Consider the following 16,100-nt stretch of genomic DNA (forward strand, 5'->3'; position numbering starts at 1 on the left):
TTTATATACCACTTAATTATCAAAGTGTCGACTTGCTGAATTGATGGCATTAAGATCAAAAGTCTGCATGGGCAGAGCAAGGCTAGGCTCACGCAAGAGGGCAAAAGATAGGGGACTACATTTCTCTTCTTTTCTCTCTCCTTTTTTCCCTTCTTTTCAAAAAGAAAGGTGTTCCTTTCCACGGATCCAAAAACATGACCTGCAATATTACTGTGGCTCAGTAACAAATGATAACTCTTTACTTTTCTTCCCCAATTCAGGAGAGAGCTCCTTCCTTTTGGAGTCCGAGTCAGCATAATTGAACCTGGTGGTTTCAAAACACCTATTTGCACAAAACTAGTAGAGTATTTTCAGACTGTATGGAGCCGGGTACCTTCTGACATCAGAGACACTTATGGGCAGCAGTACTTTGAGCAATGTGAGTAGATATGGGGGATAAAGTCAGTTTGATTTGCATTTTAATGCAGTTGTATCTCATTTACACTTCAAGAAACAATAAGCGAACTGCCACACAGCTTTCCTTCTGAATTTGCACTCGCCAAAATTTCGCAATGCAGTCTGGAAGCACCTGAAGGTTCTTTTCTTTGGCATCCAAAATAGTTCCAGATGTTCCTCCTTTGATTTAGCTATCATAGGGAGAATGCTCAGAAGATTAAATTTGCCTCCTGTGCTGCTGCAGATCCAATTGTTCATTTGTTTGTTTCTCTCACACAGGTTGCAAATTGTTCCAAGAACTCCTTGATGGTTGCAGCGACAAGTTTCACCTGGTCACCGACTGCATAGAACATGCCCTGACATCTTGCTCCCCTCGCACTCGCTACTCTCCAGGCTGGGATGCAAAGCTCTTCTACCTTCCTGTCTCTTACTTGCCAACCACCATTGCAGACTATGTGTTGACCCGCTCTGGGCCCAAACCAGCACAAGCCGTGTAGATGACTGTGAAGAACAACATTGCAGGTGGCCAAACAATCTATGGATGGAACATTGAATCTTTTAGGATCTTATTGAGATGCAGGCTTAGTAATCAGTAGCTGTAAAGAGAAGTGGTTTTATTTTTCTTTGATTCTCTACTATTGGCTGATCTAGGAATAAGCCCCATTGAACGCAGTGCAACTTACTGTAAGTCTGAGTGGACATGCATTGTATCCTTATACAGTGGTACCTCGGGTTAAGTACTTAATTCGTTCCGGAGGTCCGTTCTTAACCTGAAACTGTTCTTAACCTGAAGCACCACTTTAGCTAATGGGGCCTCCTGCTGCTGCCGTTGCGCCGCCGGAGCATGATTTCTGTTCTCATCCTGAAGCAAAGTTCTTAGCCTGAGGTACTATTTCTGGGTTAGCGGAGTCTGTAACCTGAAGCGCATGTAACCTGAAGTGTATGTAACCCAAGGTACCACTGTAGTTCCTTGGAGTGGGGGAAAGATGTGCTCCCCACAAACCAACTGGAATGAATGCCCAAGTAAAGCTGGTTATAATCTAAACTACGTGTAAGCTTTGTGCAGGCAAAGTAGGTCATCTGTAGGCCAACAGGCAGTCCCAACATTCCTCTGTTTCAGCAATTGCCGGGACATGTCTGCAGTACACAAACTCAGGCAACCTTAGACCCAAAGCCACAGGGCTAAGCAGCACAATGTGAGCTTATAAAAATTGAAGGATGGGTGTTGCATAGGCACTGGTGTCATCCGTTTATCAACCTGGTGGTCTTTCCGTGGGGCCTATACACCCCTTCACCCCCCGCTGTTCCCCCCTCAACATGAATCTTCTGGTTATCCTTCCACCTTCCTTGAAACATACCTAGATCTGTACTAAGCAGGAAGAACAGTGATCTTCACCACTCGTTTCAGTTCTGAATGGTTTCAGCACTCCATTGGGCAGCAATTCCACTGTCCATTAATTGACACCCACACTGTGTGTTCGTAAGGCAGCCTGGGAAGTGTAGTTTAAGGGTGCTGGAAATTGTGGTTCTGTGAAGCCAGCTCTCTTAGCAAACCCCAGAAGCCATGGTCAAAATAATAAAAATAAATAAATCCTTCCAGTAGCACCTTAAAGACCAACTAAGTTAGTTCTTGGTATGAGCTTTCGTGTGCATGCACACTTCTTCAGATACACTGAAACAGAAGTTGCCAGATCCTTCTATATAGAGAGAAGGTGGGGAGGGGTATTACTCAGAAGGGTGGTGGGAATGGGAGATTGGCAGATAGCTGAGATGAGCCTGTTGATGACTCTTAACGACTGCAGAGAGTTGTCAACAGGCTCATCTCAGCTATCTGCCAATCTATATAGAAGGATCTGGCAACTTCTGTTTCAGTGTATCTGAAGAAGTGTGCATGCACACAAAAGCTCATACCAAGAACTAACTTAGTTGGTCTTTAAGGTGCTACTGGAAGGATTTTTTTATTATTATTATTTTGACTATGGCAGACCAACACGGCTACCTATCTGTAACTGGACCCAGAAGCCATGGCTATTTAGAGGGCTCTAAATGTATTCTGTGGGTGTAATGTATGTTAATGGGCTTATAATATTATTATTGCTGTTATAGGATAAAGAATAATTGTTTTGTTCGTTAGACTTCATCATGATGGCCCATTTGCTTCTTGTCCCCTGAGGTAGAACCAACATTCTGGTACAGGTATGGATACCTGGCTTTCCTTTGCCTCCGGTCGCCTTTCCTTTACTCGGAGGGCTGAGGCCTAGGGCACCAAAATTTCCCATCCCCACAATGGCCTTTAGAAATGATTTCTCTGCTGAGACACCAGCAGATTCTATTTATCATTTTGCACAAGACCCTGGCAGCACACCAGTTCTTTCAACTTCCTGCCAGTAAATGACTCATTTAGTGTTGGGCCATTCAGTCCAGGAAGAAGTCTTAGAAAGAGTGGCTGATAGGATTAATATGTGCAATTACAACTTTTTGGAGAATTACAGCTTTGGGCTGTAATGACAGCCAAGCCAACCTAAATAAATGGAAGTGCTTTATGTAACTTACTGGATCAGCTGATTGGAAGCAGAATGAAAGTCATAAAAAAAACGGGGACACAATTTTGAACTGCCGTAGACGGGCATTCAGGTTTTAAGAAGCGCATTATGTTTCTAATGAATCTTTCCAGATCTAGCAAGAGGGGGAGCATTCATATCTATTATTTCCATCTGAAATCACTGTAAAACATTGCATAAGAAAATGGAAGCATGCACAAATATATAAAATTGCAGGGGAAGAAAATAAGCAAACCAGACACATAAATAGATGAAACCACTTTCTAGCTAGTTTTGCCTCATCCGAAACAGAATGCTCATTACATTTTTGCAGGCGCAGGAGGGTTGTAGACTAGCTTGTGTGCTGTCTGTCTTTTGTTACTTGACACAAAACACAATAATAATATATTTCTGGAGTTACCACATCTTGTCGGCTTGGGAGCTCTTCTGGTACAGTAGCTGGAATAGTGGATGGATCTGAGGTGGAAAGACCTGGCCTTGGCTCCTCCACCTGATTTGCCTTGCTTTGTTGTACTTCTGTGCCTCCTTTCATTCAAATGAATCTCAAAGAGGTTTACAAACCATAAATAACAGTAAGTTAATGAAACACAGTATCACAAATACTTAGCTATGAAGTGTTCAGGGGTGAACTTGCACCTGTTCCTAACTCATAGATAATGGATGATAAATCCATTCCATGATATTCCATCTTAGGATGCTATTCTATTTTTTTTTTTGGTACCTTGGAAAGCTCCGAGTTACCACAATAACCTTCACCCCACTCTGGTATTGATGTTGTGGTTTTGGCTGCAGATGCATGAATTGAATCTATAAGAAAGAATGATATGGCATGCACTGTGTCACATAAATGGGCCGTGCTGAGCATTTGCTTTAGGATCTAGCAATGATAATAGGGACGTGGGTGGCACTGTGGGTAAACCACTGAGCCTAGGACTTGCCGATCAGAAGGTCGGCGGTTCGAATCCCCATGATGGGGTGAGCTGCTGTTGCTCAGTCCCTGCTCCTGCCAACCTAGCAGTTCGAAAGCATGTCAAAGTGCAAGTAGATAAATAGGTACTGCGCCGGCGGGAAGGAAAACGGCGTTTCCGTGTGCTGCTCTGGTTTGCCAGAACCGGCTTAGTCATGTTGGCCACATGTCCCGGAAGCTGTACGCCGGCTCCCTTGGCCAATAAAGCGAGATGAGCACCGCAACCCCAGAGTCGGCCACGACTGGACCTAATGGTCAGGGGTCCATTTAACCTTTAAATAGTTGGAAAAAGCACCTTTACCTTTACCTTAATGATAATAGGGGGGAAACCTGTAGCCCCAGCCTCTACCCCCTTTTCTTCAACCACACTGGTTTAGCACTACTTTACTCCCATTTTTGGCCATGCCACACCTTTTCTTTAAATAAACAGAAGTAATCTCATACTGTATATATTCTTGCAAAGACACTGGTAAAATGTGGGCTGGATGAGATAACTGTTAGGTGGTTGACTGACCAAACCCAAAGAGTACTCATTAATGGTTCCTCATCTTCATGGAAAAACATGCCACAGGGTTCTGTCCTGGGCCCGTTGTTCAGTGTCTTTATAAATGACTTGGAAGAAGGGATTGAGGTGATGCTAATCAAATTTGCAGATGACACTAAACTGGGATGGGTAGCTAATGCCGTAGAAGACAGAATTCAAGACGACCTTAAGAGATTGGAGCATAGGGCCAAGACTAACAAAATGAATTTCAGTAGGGACACATGTTAGTTTTGGCCCTGTGCTACCCCTCCCGGTTTGGTGTCCTCTGCAAATTTGATGCACCAACATAATAAGATGGGGGATGCCTAGGTTGCTAGAAGGACATGCCAAAAGGATTTAGGGTTCTTAGTAGACCACAAGCTTAATATGAGTCAACATTAGTATGCACCAGCAAAAAAAGCTCATATTATTCGATCCTGCATCAACAGAAGTCTAGTGTCCTGATCAAGAGAAGTAGGACTCCTGATCTATTCTGCTTTGGTCAGACCACACCTGGAGTCCTGGGCACCACTATTTAAGAAGGACATTGACAAGCAGAAACATGTGTAGAGGAGGGCAACCAAGGTGATAAAGGGTCTGGAAGCCAAGTCTTATGAGGAATGGTTGAGGGAATTGGGTATGTTTAAACTGGGTAAGAGGAGACTGAGAGGAGATATGATAGCCATACAGTGGTACCTCGGGTTACAAACACTTCGGGTTACAGACTCCGGAAGTAGTACCTCGGGTTAAGAACTTTAACTCAGGATGAGAACAGAAATCACGCGGCGGCAGCGGAAGGCCCCATTAGCGAAAGTGGTACCTCAGGTTAAGAATGGTTTCAGGTTAAGAACGGAACTCCGGAACGAATTAAGTTTGTAAACAGAGGTACCACTGTGGACACTGACAAACTGGAACGTGTCCAGAGGAGGGCAACCAAAATGGTCAAAGGCCTGGAAACGATGCCTTATGAGGAACGGCTAAGGGAGCTGGGCATGTTTAGCCTGGAGAAGAGGAGGTTAAGGGGTGATATGATAGCCATGTTCAAATATATAAAAGGATGTCACATAGAGGAGGGAGAAAGGTTGTTTTCTGCTGTTCCAGAGAAGCGGACACGGAGCAATGGATCCAAACTACAAGAAAGAAGATTCCACCTAAACATTAGGAAGAACTTCCTGACAGTAAGAGCTGTTCGACAGTGGAATTTGCTGCCAAGGAGTGTGGTGGAGTCTCCTACTTTGGAGGTCTTTAAGCAGAGGCTTGACAACCATATGTCAGGAGTGCTCTGATGGTGTTTCCTGCTTGGCAGGGGGTTGGACTCGATGGCCCTTGTGGTCTCTTCCAACTCTATGATTCTATGATTCTATGGAAGATGGAACAAGCTTGTTATCTCCTGCTCTGGAGGCTTGGACCTGAACCAATACTTCAGTCATCAGGAAGAACTTTTCTGACAATAAGAGCTGTTTGACAGTGGAATGGTCTCCGTTGGGAGGTGATGGACTCTCCTTCCTTGGAGGTTTTTAAGCAGAGGTTGGATGGCCATCTGCCTTATATAATCTAGTTGAGACTCCTATAATTCTGCGATTCTATGTGAAATATCACTGAACATGTTCAGAGTGCCTTTCCTTCAGCACGCCAGATGAATGAGCACAGGAATGGATGATACATTTCCCTAAAAGCTAAACAGAAAACACACACTTTTTGAGGTATGCTGCATTAGTCAGTAAACAGCCTAAAATATTTTAAATGGGTAAAATGTCCACATTAAGAACCTATTGAATATGCATGCTTACTGTTGTTTAAATCAATATATTTTTATTAAAGATTTCTTAGTTTACAAAAAGATGTGCAATGTCTCTTTTTCAAGTTGTGTTTTCCACAGATCAGTTTCATTTGTTGTGAGGCATTAGTGTTGCATGCAGGTTGGGAAGAAAAGGGGGAAAGGGGGAGGGTGGTGGTGAGTGGAGTGGGGTGGGGTGTGGTGGTTATGCTTCTATTCTACTTAGTGTGCGTGTGTGTCGGGTTTTGTGTCAGCGTCACTTGTGTGGGTTCTCTTACTATTCACTTGTTATATTTCCTTGGTGGTGAGAGAGGTGGCCTAGGGTGGGGTTGGTTGTCTTTGGTTGGCTGTTGTGAGATTTGTTTATGTGTGTGAGTGTGTGGGGGTGGGTGTTTTTTTATATATAAATATTTTATTAAGTTTTCACAATAAAAGACAAAGAAAATACAAAATCACAAAAAATACAATACAAAAATACAGACATTAAACACATCAAAAGAAAAAGAAAAAAGAGATAAAAACACATATAATAACAAAAAAATAAAATTCCCTCTTTCTTAATTTCTCATCTTCAATTAGCTTATTTTCCGGACTTCCTCACGTCTCCCGTTCTTGTATCCCTTTTTAAAAATTAATTCAGCAAATTCATATCCTATTAATTTATCTGTTGTTAATCCAATCTTACATTTTACTTTGTTGCTAAAACCCCTGCAATTCATTTCAATGTCCTTAACATTCATGAATTTTACAATATTTCTGCAAATAAATTTTAAATTTCTTCCAATCTTCCTCCACCGTCTCCTCTCCCTGGTCTCGGATTCTGCCAGTCATTTCCACCATTTCCATGGGTGTTTTGGATCAGGTTAGCCAGATTGATTCATATGCTGTCGGTGGATTCTTGTTGTTGTCTATTTGGCCAAGTAAGTGATAAAGGGAAACCATACCGGGGTGAAGGCATCTTCTTCTATTTGTCCCCATGTCAGTTTGAGTTTATTGGTTAGCTTTTCTAGTAAGGCTGTTTCCCATACAATTTGATACCATTGGTCCAGGCTTATTCCTGACAGGTCTCTCCAGTGTCTGGCTATGATGCTTCTGGCTGCTGAGCAGCAGGTGGATTCTGAGTTCTTTATATTGTGTGGGCATTATTGTCTTGGAAGATGTTGAGTAGGACCTGTTCTGGGAAGACTTCTAATACTTGCTTAGTTAGTTTGCATATTTCTTTTATGCAAAATGTCCAGAAGAGTTGTATTTTGGGACATTTCCACCACATATGGAGGTACGTGCCTTTGGAGGTGCATCATCTCCAGCATTTTGGTGAGGCTCCTGGGCGTATTAGCACTAGTTTCCGTGGTGTTAGGTATCATCTGTAAGTGAGTTTCAGGGTGAGTTCTTTTTTATATATAGCTGAGATGGATTTAAAGGGGGGTTTAGACCACATTATAGTCCATTGGGTGGGGTTAATTCTCATAGCCTATGTCGTCCTCCCATCGTTTTTTGATTACATTGAGGGGGTTCATGGGTTTTTGGAGCAGTATTTTGTATATTATGGATACTTTCCCCTTGCCGTGTCCCTTTGTTGTTAGGAGGAGGTTTTCAAATGTTGTCAAGGGCCTAGTTGCTGCTGATTTTACTACTGGATTGTTTAAGAAGGCATGTAATTGGTGGTGTGTTAGCCAGGGCATTTGTGTGTCACCTAGTTTGTCTTGTATTTCTTATGTCAATGTGGGTTTGTTATATTTGTAGAAGTCTGCTAGGAAAGCCAAAGGCTTGAATATCTTGTAGTCTTGGTTTATTAATGAGATTGGGCGGTATGATTCTTCTTTGACCCTGCCTTTGAGTGATTTTGGGACAGAGACTATCTTGGAGGAGGTCCAGGTTTTAAGAATGGGGTCCCTTTTTATGATGTCATTGAACAGGCAGGTCATAGAGGGCATCAGGGGTTCTTTGAATTTCTTATAGAATTCTGCTGTAAAGCCGTCTGAGCCTGGGGCTTTGTGTGGTTTTAGGTTTTTGAGGACCATATATATTTCCTCTGGGGTGATAGGACTGTCCATAAATTCCTGTTCCTTATCAGTTAAGGTTGCCATGGCCAGTCCTGCCAGTATTGATAAGAACAATCTATTTGTACTATTTATAAACACATGTTGTTGTTGTTTTGTTGTTAAAGACTGAGCTATCTGGAAAGCTTCCTCAGTCAGGGAAGGAATACTCAGAGAGAAGCCAGTTGTTTTAACTCTTCCCCACTAGGGGGCAGCAGCAGCTCATGCATGTGCAGGTTCTCGTTTGTAAGTCCTAATTCACAAGTACTCTGTGCTAATGAATCGGCGACTCTTCCACAATTTGTTATTATGCACTCTTAACAGCAGTTATGTATTTCCAAGCTAAGTTGATATCTGGGCTTATATCCGCTGGGCTGAGGGAGAAATCTGGGTTAAAAATGCCCCGGTGTGGCAGGCAAAGAACAGATTTTTCAGCTTAATTACTCTGTGCATGGGACGCGGGTGGCGCTGTGGGTTAAACCACAGAGCCTAGGACTTCCCGATCAGAAGGTCGGTGGTTCAAATCCCCGTGATGGGGTGAGCTCCCATTGCTCGGTCCCTGCTCCTGCCAACCTAGCAGTTTGAAAGCACGTCAAAGTGCAAGTAGATAAATAGGTACCGCTCCAGCTGGAAGGTAAACAGCGTTTCCATGCACTGCTCTGGTTTGCCAGAAGCAGCTTAGTCATGCTGGCCACATGACCCGGAAGCTGTACACTGGTTCCCTCGGCCAATAAAGCGAGATCAGTGCTGCAACACCAGAGTCGCCCACGACTGGACCTAATGGTCAGGGGTACCTTTACCTATATAACTGGCAGACATTGTTGACAAGCTTCAACAGGCAAAGGAAAGCACCAGGAAAGAGAATGTGTGCATTTCTATGGAAGGCATATGTATGATGTGCAGAGGCGATTTTAGGGTAGGGCAACCAGTGCAGTCACCCTGGGTGCCACACTGCAATGTTGTAGAATGGAGCATGTGGTGTGTGTGCTGACTCTTAGCATTGCCAAGCCCAGCTGTTGGCTGCATCCCCTCTGATGAGCTTGCAGGTGCCCTTAAGAGCATAAGAAGAGCCCATCTGGATCAGGCCCATCCATTCCAGCCTCCGGTTCTCACAGTGGCCCACCAGATGGCCATAGGAAGCCCCCAAGGAGGACCTGCACACAGCAGTCCCCGCTGTGATCACCCATGGCAGCAGAATCTAGCCATTCTGGCCAGCAGCCCTTGATAGCCTTCTCTCTCCTGATTTTATCTAACCATCTCTTAAAGCAATCCACGCTGGTGGCCGATGCTCCCTCTGACCCTTGCAGTGTGTGGTTGACGTTGGCTGTCCTGTGTTTGGGTCTTTGAGTAGTCTAGTGAATCTGTATCTTCTGGTCTGGAAGGACCTGAAGAAGAAGAAGAGAAGAAGAGTTTGGATTTGATATCCCGCCTTTCACTCCCCTTCAGGAGTCTCAAAGCGGCTAACAATCTCCTTTCCCTTCCTCCCCCACAACAAACACTCTGTGAGGTGAGTGGGGCTGAGAGACTTCAAAGAAGTGTGACTGGCCCAAGGTCACCCAGCAGCTGCATGTGGAGGAGCGGAGACGCGAACCCGGTTCCCCAGATTACGAGTCTACCGCTCTTAACCACTACACCACGCTGGCTCTGGTAGGAAGCATGACGATTCCTTGCCCAGATCATTCTCCAAGCATGAACAGAGGGGCTCAAACATGAAGTCCTAGAGACACACTCTACCCCACACTTGCCCAGCCCCATATGAGCTCTTTCATCATCTCTCTGGCAGGCATAATGCTCGGCCTCTTGTTCACAAGAATCATACATACCTGCAGGGGAAAGCATAGCAATGGAGTCCTCAAGCTGAGTATGACTCAGGTTAGCTTAAATAGATGGTTGATGTTCTCCTGTGGGATGAATGTGGTAATTTGGGTTTCAATCAGCCTCTTGCTTTTTCCACCAGGCCAATGAAACCGTCAGCGGTGATGATAAAAAAAAATTAAATGACCATTTTCAATTTCATCTGTACCAAAGTGCTCAGGAAGATGTAACTGAGAGGCAAATGTTCTGCCTCTTTTTTAAACTCTCTCTCTCAAGAAAGGAGGATGAAGCCTAAAGGCTGCCTAGAAAACCTTGAGCCCTGATCCAGCAAAGGTTTGTTGTATGTGACTAACCATGAATTGGTTGCATATTTACTCGGAGGTATGTCCAGTGGTGCCAACTCCCTGGGAAGTAGCATGCAGAAGGTTGCAGGTTAAAACTCATTGCTTTCCATGGCTAGGATTGCCATCATTTCCATATCAGTGCTCTGAAGAAGTGTGCATGCACACGAAAGCTCATACCAATAACAAACTTTGTTGGTCTCTAAGGTGCTACTGGAAGGATTTTTTTTTATCTTGTTTCAATGTTTCCATATGTTCATTTCATTGTATCCCACTCTTCCTTTAAGATGCTCACAGTGTGAGGGGTTAAAAAACCACAGAGCCTAGGGCTTGCCGATCAGAAGGTTGGCGGTTCGAATCCCCGCAATGGGGTGAGCTCCCGTTGCTCGGTCCCAGCTCCCGCCAACCTAGCAGTTCAAAAGCACAAAGTGCAAGTAGATAAATAGGTACCGCTCCAGCGGGAAGGTAAACGGCATTTCTGTGCACTGCTCTGGTTTGCCAGAAGCAGCTTAGTCATGCTGGCCACATGACCCGGAAGCTGTACGCCGGCTTCCTCTGCCAGTGAAGCGAGATGAGCACCACAATCCCAGAGTTGTCCGCGACTGGACCTAATGGTCAGGGGTCCCTTTACCTTTACCTACCATTTAGAATCATAGAATTGTAAAATTGGAAGGGCTTCCTTGACCAACTACATTCTTTCTAAGGCTCACCTGTGGGGCTCAGGAGCCCAGTTATGTCACCTCTTGCCTGCAGAGCTGGCTGCTTCTCATCCTTTTTCGAATACCCTCCCTTGTGGCGTGCTCCCTCAGCCTCCTCTCCTTGGGAGTCCTCAGAGCAGGCCCTGCTGCTGCCCCTGGTTTTTAAGCTGCGCCCCCCACTCCAAAAAGAGGTGCCTCTACACACTGCCCCACAGGGGCCTGGGAAGAGGATACCCCCAGCCTTGGTGGCTCAGTGGAGACTGGCCATAGGTGAATGGGAGACCAGCAACTTACCTCAGGAGGCAGCAGTGGGCACTCAGCTCCCAGGCAGGCCTTGCACACAGCAAGCAAAAGAAAGGTCAGCACTGCGCCTGCCTGCCTGGCCTCCGGCTAGTCTGTCCATTCCCAACAGCGAGGGCTGGTGGATTGGCTGACTGGGCTCCCTCAACCGCTTGCTTGCTTACTCCGAGGCCACCTCAGCTCCTGGCAACCAGCACCCCCCCGGCCAGCCCCATTCGCCTGGGGAGCTTGTAGCCAGGACTGCTGCAACAAACAGCCACACAAGCCTTTGGCAGGCAGAGACACAAGAGGGCATCAGAGGAGGGAGGGAAGGAAAGGGGGACGGAGGCAAGTGTTGCCCGCGGTACCCCTGCCCATCATTCAAGGCACCCCAGGGTGCCACAGCACACTGGCTGGAAACCACAGATCTAGCCCAACCCCACGCAGTGCAGGAATCCTGCCCCCAAGAATCCTGGGTGAGCTCAAACCAGCAACCTTCTGGTTAATAGCCAGACCCGTTGCACCACTGGGGGACATGACCGGTCTAAAGTCACCCAATAAGATTCATAGCTGAGGGCTGGGATTTGCAGCCACATACATCTCTGGTCTAAGGCCAATGCTTTAGCCACCATGATAGGAAGATCTTAGCACCTGTGTTGATTTTAATGCCTCTGTCCAGCTATGCGGCATTGAGACAGCGCAATATATTCTGGTGCCCTGGGACAGATTGCCTCAACAATGTATTCCTTCTCCCTTGTTGCTCCATTCTTGCATGTCTGACAAAATTCCAGAGGTTTTCCAGCTGTCTGGGATTGTTCACCCAGTAGAGCATGAGATTCTTAATCTCAGGGTTGTGGGTTTGAGTCCCATGTTGGGTGAAAAGATTCCTGCCTTGCAGGGGGTTGGACTAGATGACTCCTATGGTCCCTTCCAGCTCTATAGTTCTATGACTTTAAGGATGTCACATAGAGGAGGGAGAAAGGTTGTTTTCTGCTGCTCCAGAGAAGCGGACACGGAGCAATGGATGCAAACTACAAGAAAGAAGATTCCACCTAAACATTAGGAAGAACTTCCTGACAGTAAGAGCTGTTCGACAGTGGAATTTGCTGCCAAGGAGTGTGGTGGAGTCTCCTCCTTTGGAGGTCTTTAAGCAGAGGCTTGACAACCATATATCAGGAGTGCTCTGATGGTGTTTCCTGCTTGGCAGGGGGTTGGACTCAATGGCCCTTGTGGTCTCTTCCAACTCTATGATTCTATGATTCTATTCTATGATTCTATAACTTCCCTTAAGGTATGTTTTGTGTGGCTGGAAAGACCCACTTTCTGGCCAAAAAATTCCAAGGAGGAAAGCCTCAAGTGTTTTTCCCAAGACCCCTGTTAGCAAGAGATCATTCTGACTCTCCCTGCTCCCAGGCCTTTGGGGTGCTCAGTACAGAATGAATTCTGCCAGTTTCTTTCCAGGGAGCCTGGATTCTGACAGTCACCTCAACCACCTGCATCAATTTTGCGTCCTACAAACCCACACAGGGCCAATTAGATGGACCTCATGCAAATCGACCTGGTTGCCTGACACTCTTAATAGGTTGGTTTATGCAGTGGGAAGCGCATGTCCCAAGGGAATAAACATTTTACCATTCAGTTTCTCCTCTTGACTTCCAGTTGACTGATGGTCTCCTTTTGAAAGCTCTAGGGGAGTATTGGGCATATAATGAGATAGGGCAATTGTTTTTAGGTCCATTGTTTTTCTGAATGGGAAGGCGGTTTCTTGGTTTGTTTTCCCAATAATGATCCTCCACACTCTGGACTGCTTTAATTGCTGGATAATTAAGCTTACATAGATCGGAGAGAGGGATGATTAAGGTGGTAAACCGAGTTGTCTTTCTGCACAAAGGCAGCAAAATGATTGGGATGCACGCTAGGAATAATGCCAGCTTATTTCCCAACTAGGCAGTCCTGTGACTGCAAACGCTGTGCTCAACTTTTTATGGTATAAATCAGGGGCAGCCAACAGGGTACCATCCTTTCCTGACCATTTGATATAGGATGGCAGTAGAGCAGGGGTGAGGAAACGGTGACCTTCCAGATATTGTTGGACTCCATCTCCCAACAGCAAGGCCAATGGTTAGGTATAATGGGAGTTGTAGTCCAACAGTATCTGGCTTATTCAACTTCACCTGCTTCTTCTGCTTACCCAACGAAGCCCAAGTCTTCACCAGTTGAAGTTCTGCCTGACAAGCCAGTATGAAAGGTACTGGAACTGGAGTCCATTAACATCTGGAGGGCCACACCAGGCCCCAGGCCCTGGACTAGATGACATTGGATGTCCTTTTCAACTCTATAGATTCTCTAAGGACAAAATTCTGTTTTGTAGTGCAGACACGCCCTGGAAGATATACTTGTGGATTCTCCTCTTCATCTGTTCTGTGTGATGGTAGAACACACTCTTCTCTTCAGGTTTACATGTGTGTGCATAAGGTGGGATCTGCCCTCTGCCTGCCTCCAATCCAGATCTAGGCTTCTCGTAACACTCTGTTCAGCACAGTGAAGCCCCATGTGGATCCTAACCTAATTATCATCTGCAATTACTACTCCACAGCTGGAGCCCATTGTCACCCAACCAATAAGAGGCTCAGTGCTGGTGTGGTGCTACCAGCCAGCTGTGTTCATTCCTGTGATGCCAACTAGAAGCTGGGGAACAGCTGTGACTCTCTTGGTAGCCAGATCTCTGCATCCAGCGATAACATATTGAGCTTCCTTCATTCTTGGTCAGAAGAGAAGCAACCCAGAAAGCTACACATTTGTCAGGTAGTTGGGTTCCAGCCCTGACTATGGGTTGACTACTAGCACAATTTATTCCTCGGGACCTGCTTGTCGGTTTTTGCACTTCTTGCTAATTTCAGTTTTTCAACAGTAGCATTGTTTCAAAGATTTGGGAAAGAAGCCGTGCCGGCCAATTGGCAAAAACATCCTTTGCTCTACTGCTTTCTGTTTTGAGCAGCACAATTCAAGATGGGAAGGATTCTGAAAAGAGCTCCTGAGAGGAATGGCTTACCTTGGCACAAAATGTTCATAAGAACAAGGGCCATCACCCATCACTAAAGAGAATATTTGTGGTTGATGAGTCATTTGCCTTTAAACTAGTTGAAGTAATTCATTTATTTAGTTATTTATTAAATGTATGTACTGCCCTTCAGCAAAAGATCTCCGGGTGGTTGACAAAATTGATTTAGTACCACTTAGAATCCTAGAATAATAGAGGTGGAAGGGAACCTGAGGATCATCTCCAGCGGTTCTCAACCTGTGGGTCCCCAGATGTTGTTGGACTACAACTCCCATCATCCCTGAGCTCTGGCCTTGCTAGCTAGGGGTGATGGGAGTTGTAGTCCAACAACATCTGGGGACCCACAGGTTGAGAAAGGCTGATTCTAGTCCAACCCCATGAAATGCAGGAATATGGCTATTAAATTACAGTCTATTTTTGACTTGTGCTTGTTGGACTTCTTCTTGGGGGTTCCAGAGAAGCGACAGCATGATATTGTGTGTTTCTGTGCACATGCGCAGGAACACAATGGACCGCAGGAACCCCCCCAAAAAAGATCCACAGCAAAGGAGGACATGTGCAAGGGGATGGAGAAAGGGGTGGGCAGGAAGGAAGTAAAGCTGGACAGCAGGGAATGGGATATCACACATTTTCAGAGTAATGAGGACCCAAAATCCTGGACAAAACTTGTGGTGGTACTGCAAGCGGAAGAAAACACAGGATAAACGCAAGTGTGGATAGGCCCTCAGAACAAGGGTCAAATATTATTTTCTGAGGTGCACAGAGCAATCAAAAGGGCTGGGAGAATCTGTGGTGGAGGAACTACAGACCCAAAGCCCTGTTGTGTTTATAGTGGCAGGGCAGGAGGCAGCAGAATTTTCCTTGTAATTGATTTTGGTTTTCTTTTTCTATATATATTTTTTATTAAATTTTCTTTTTTACAATTTATAATACTCATTCTACATCCTTAAGACTTCCCTTCTCTTTCCATCATTCATTTTACATTTCATAAATCCTTACATATTTTACAAAAACTATACCATTCAGTATTCCATTTTTGCATCCATCAAAACTTGCTTACACTGTTGAATTTATCTTAATGCTTCCAGTGTTTTCAGCCGTACACAGTTTCCCCCCATATATTCAATAAACATTTTCCAATCTTCTTTAAACGTATGTTCTTCTTGTTCTCTTTTTTTAAAAAATAATTTTTATTAACCGGCCAATCAAATCAAATCAAATCACATCACATAAATTCCGAATTACAAAGCCGAATTTTAAATTTTGTTGGGGGGACCCATATTTCAAGATCCGAAGGGGGATTCTGATCATCTTCTTGCTACTGCATTAATGTCCAAATCAGACCAAATCAGTTCAAACAGAGTTCATAATTCTATCCAGTCTTATCTTGCTGTTTCCACATCACATCTTGTTCATATATTTTCTCTTTTTTCTTTATGATCTCTTCTGATAGTCTCCTTAAGCCGATAAACACCAATATTAATCCTGTGTGAATTTTTCCATTCTTCCAATCCTCAAATCGAGATGGTTTCCATATATCATCGCCTTCATAGATAACATCGCTCTTTCCATCATTAATCTCGCAAAACTGTCGCTCTTAAGTC

General features: G+C 44.8%; 3 protein-coding genes across 5 annotated transcripts in view; 2 read left to right on the forward strand and 1 right to left on the reverse strand.

Annotated features, from left to right (window-relative positions):
- Nucleotides 1-1,480, forward strand: part of LOC310698284 (retinol dehydrogenase 7-like) — a 48,507-nt gene extending 47,027 nt beyond the window's left edge. For all 3 annotated transcript variants that reach the window (XM_083485343.1, XM_083485341.1, XM_083485342.1), the window contains exons 4-5: nucleotides 261-418; nucleotides 715-1,480. In XM_083485343.1, coding sequence (XP_083341469.1) covers nucleotides 261-418; nucleotides 715-932 — 376 coding nt within the window. In that variant the 3' untranslated portion in view covers nucleotides 933-1,480. The remainder of the gene's footprint in view (nucleotides 1-260; nucleotides 419-714) is intronic.
- ADCY6 (adenylate cyclase 6) overlaps nucleotides 1-16,100 on the forward strand; it is a 934,310-nt gene that overhangs the window by 661,970 nt on the left and 256,240 nt on the right. The window lies entirely within an intron of this gene.
- LOC310698257 (17-beta-hydroxysteroid dehydrogenase type 6-like) overlaps nucleotides 1-16,100 on the reverse strand; it is a 164,937-nt gene that overhangs the window by 115,793 nt on the left and 33,044 nt on the right. The gene's annotated exons all lie outside the window — the stretch shown is intronic.

Source organism: Podarcis liolepis (genome assembly GCF_965112155.1).
Source record: "Podarcis liolepis genome assembly, chromosome: 2".
In the NCBI taxonomy this organism is placed as follows: domain Eukaryota; kingdom Metazoa; phylum Chordata; class Lepidosauria; order Squamata; family Lacertidae; genus Podarcis; species Podarcis liolepis.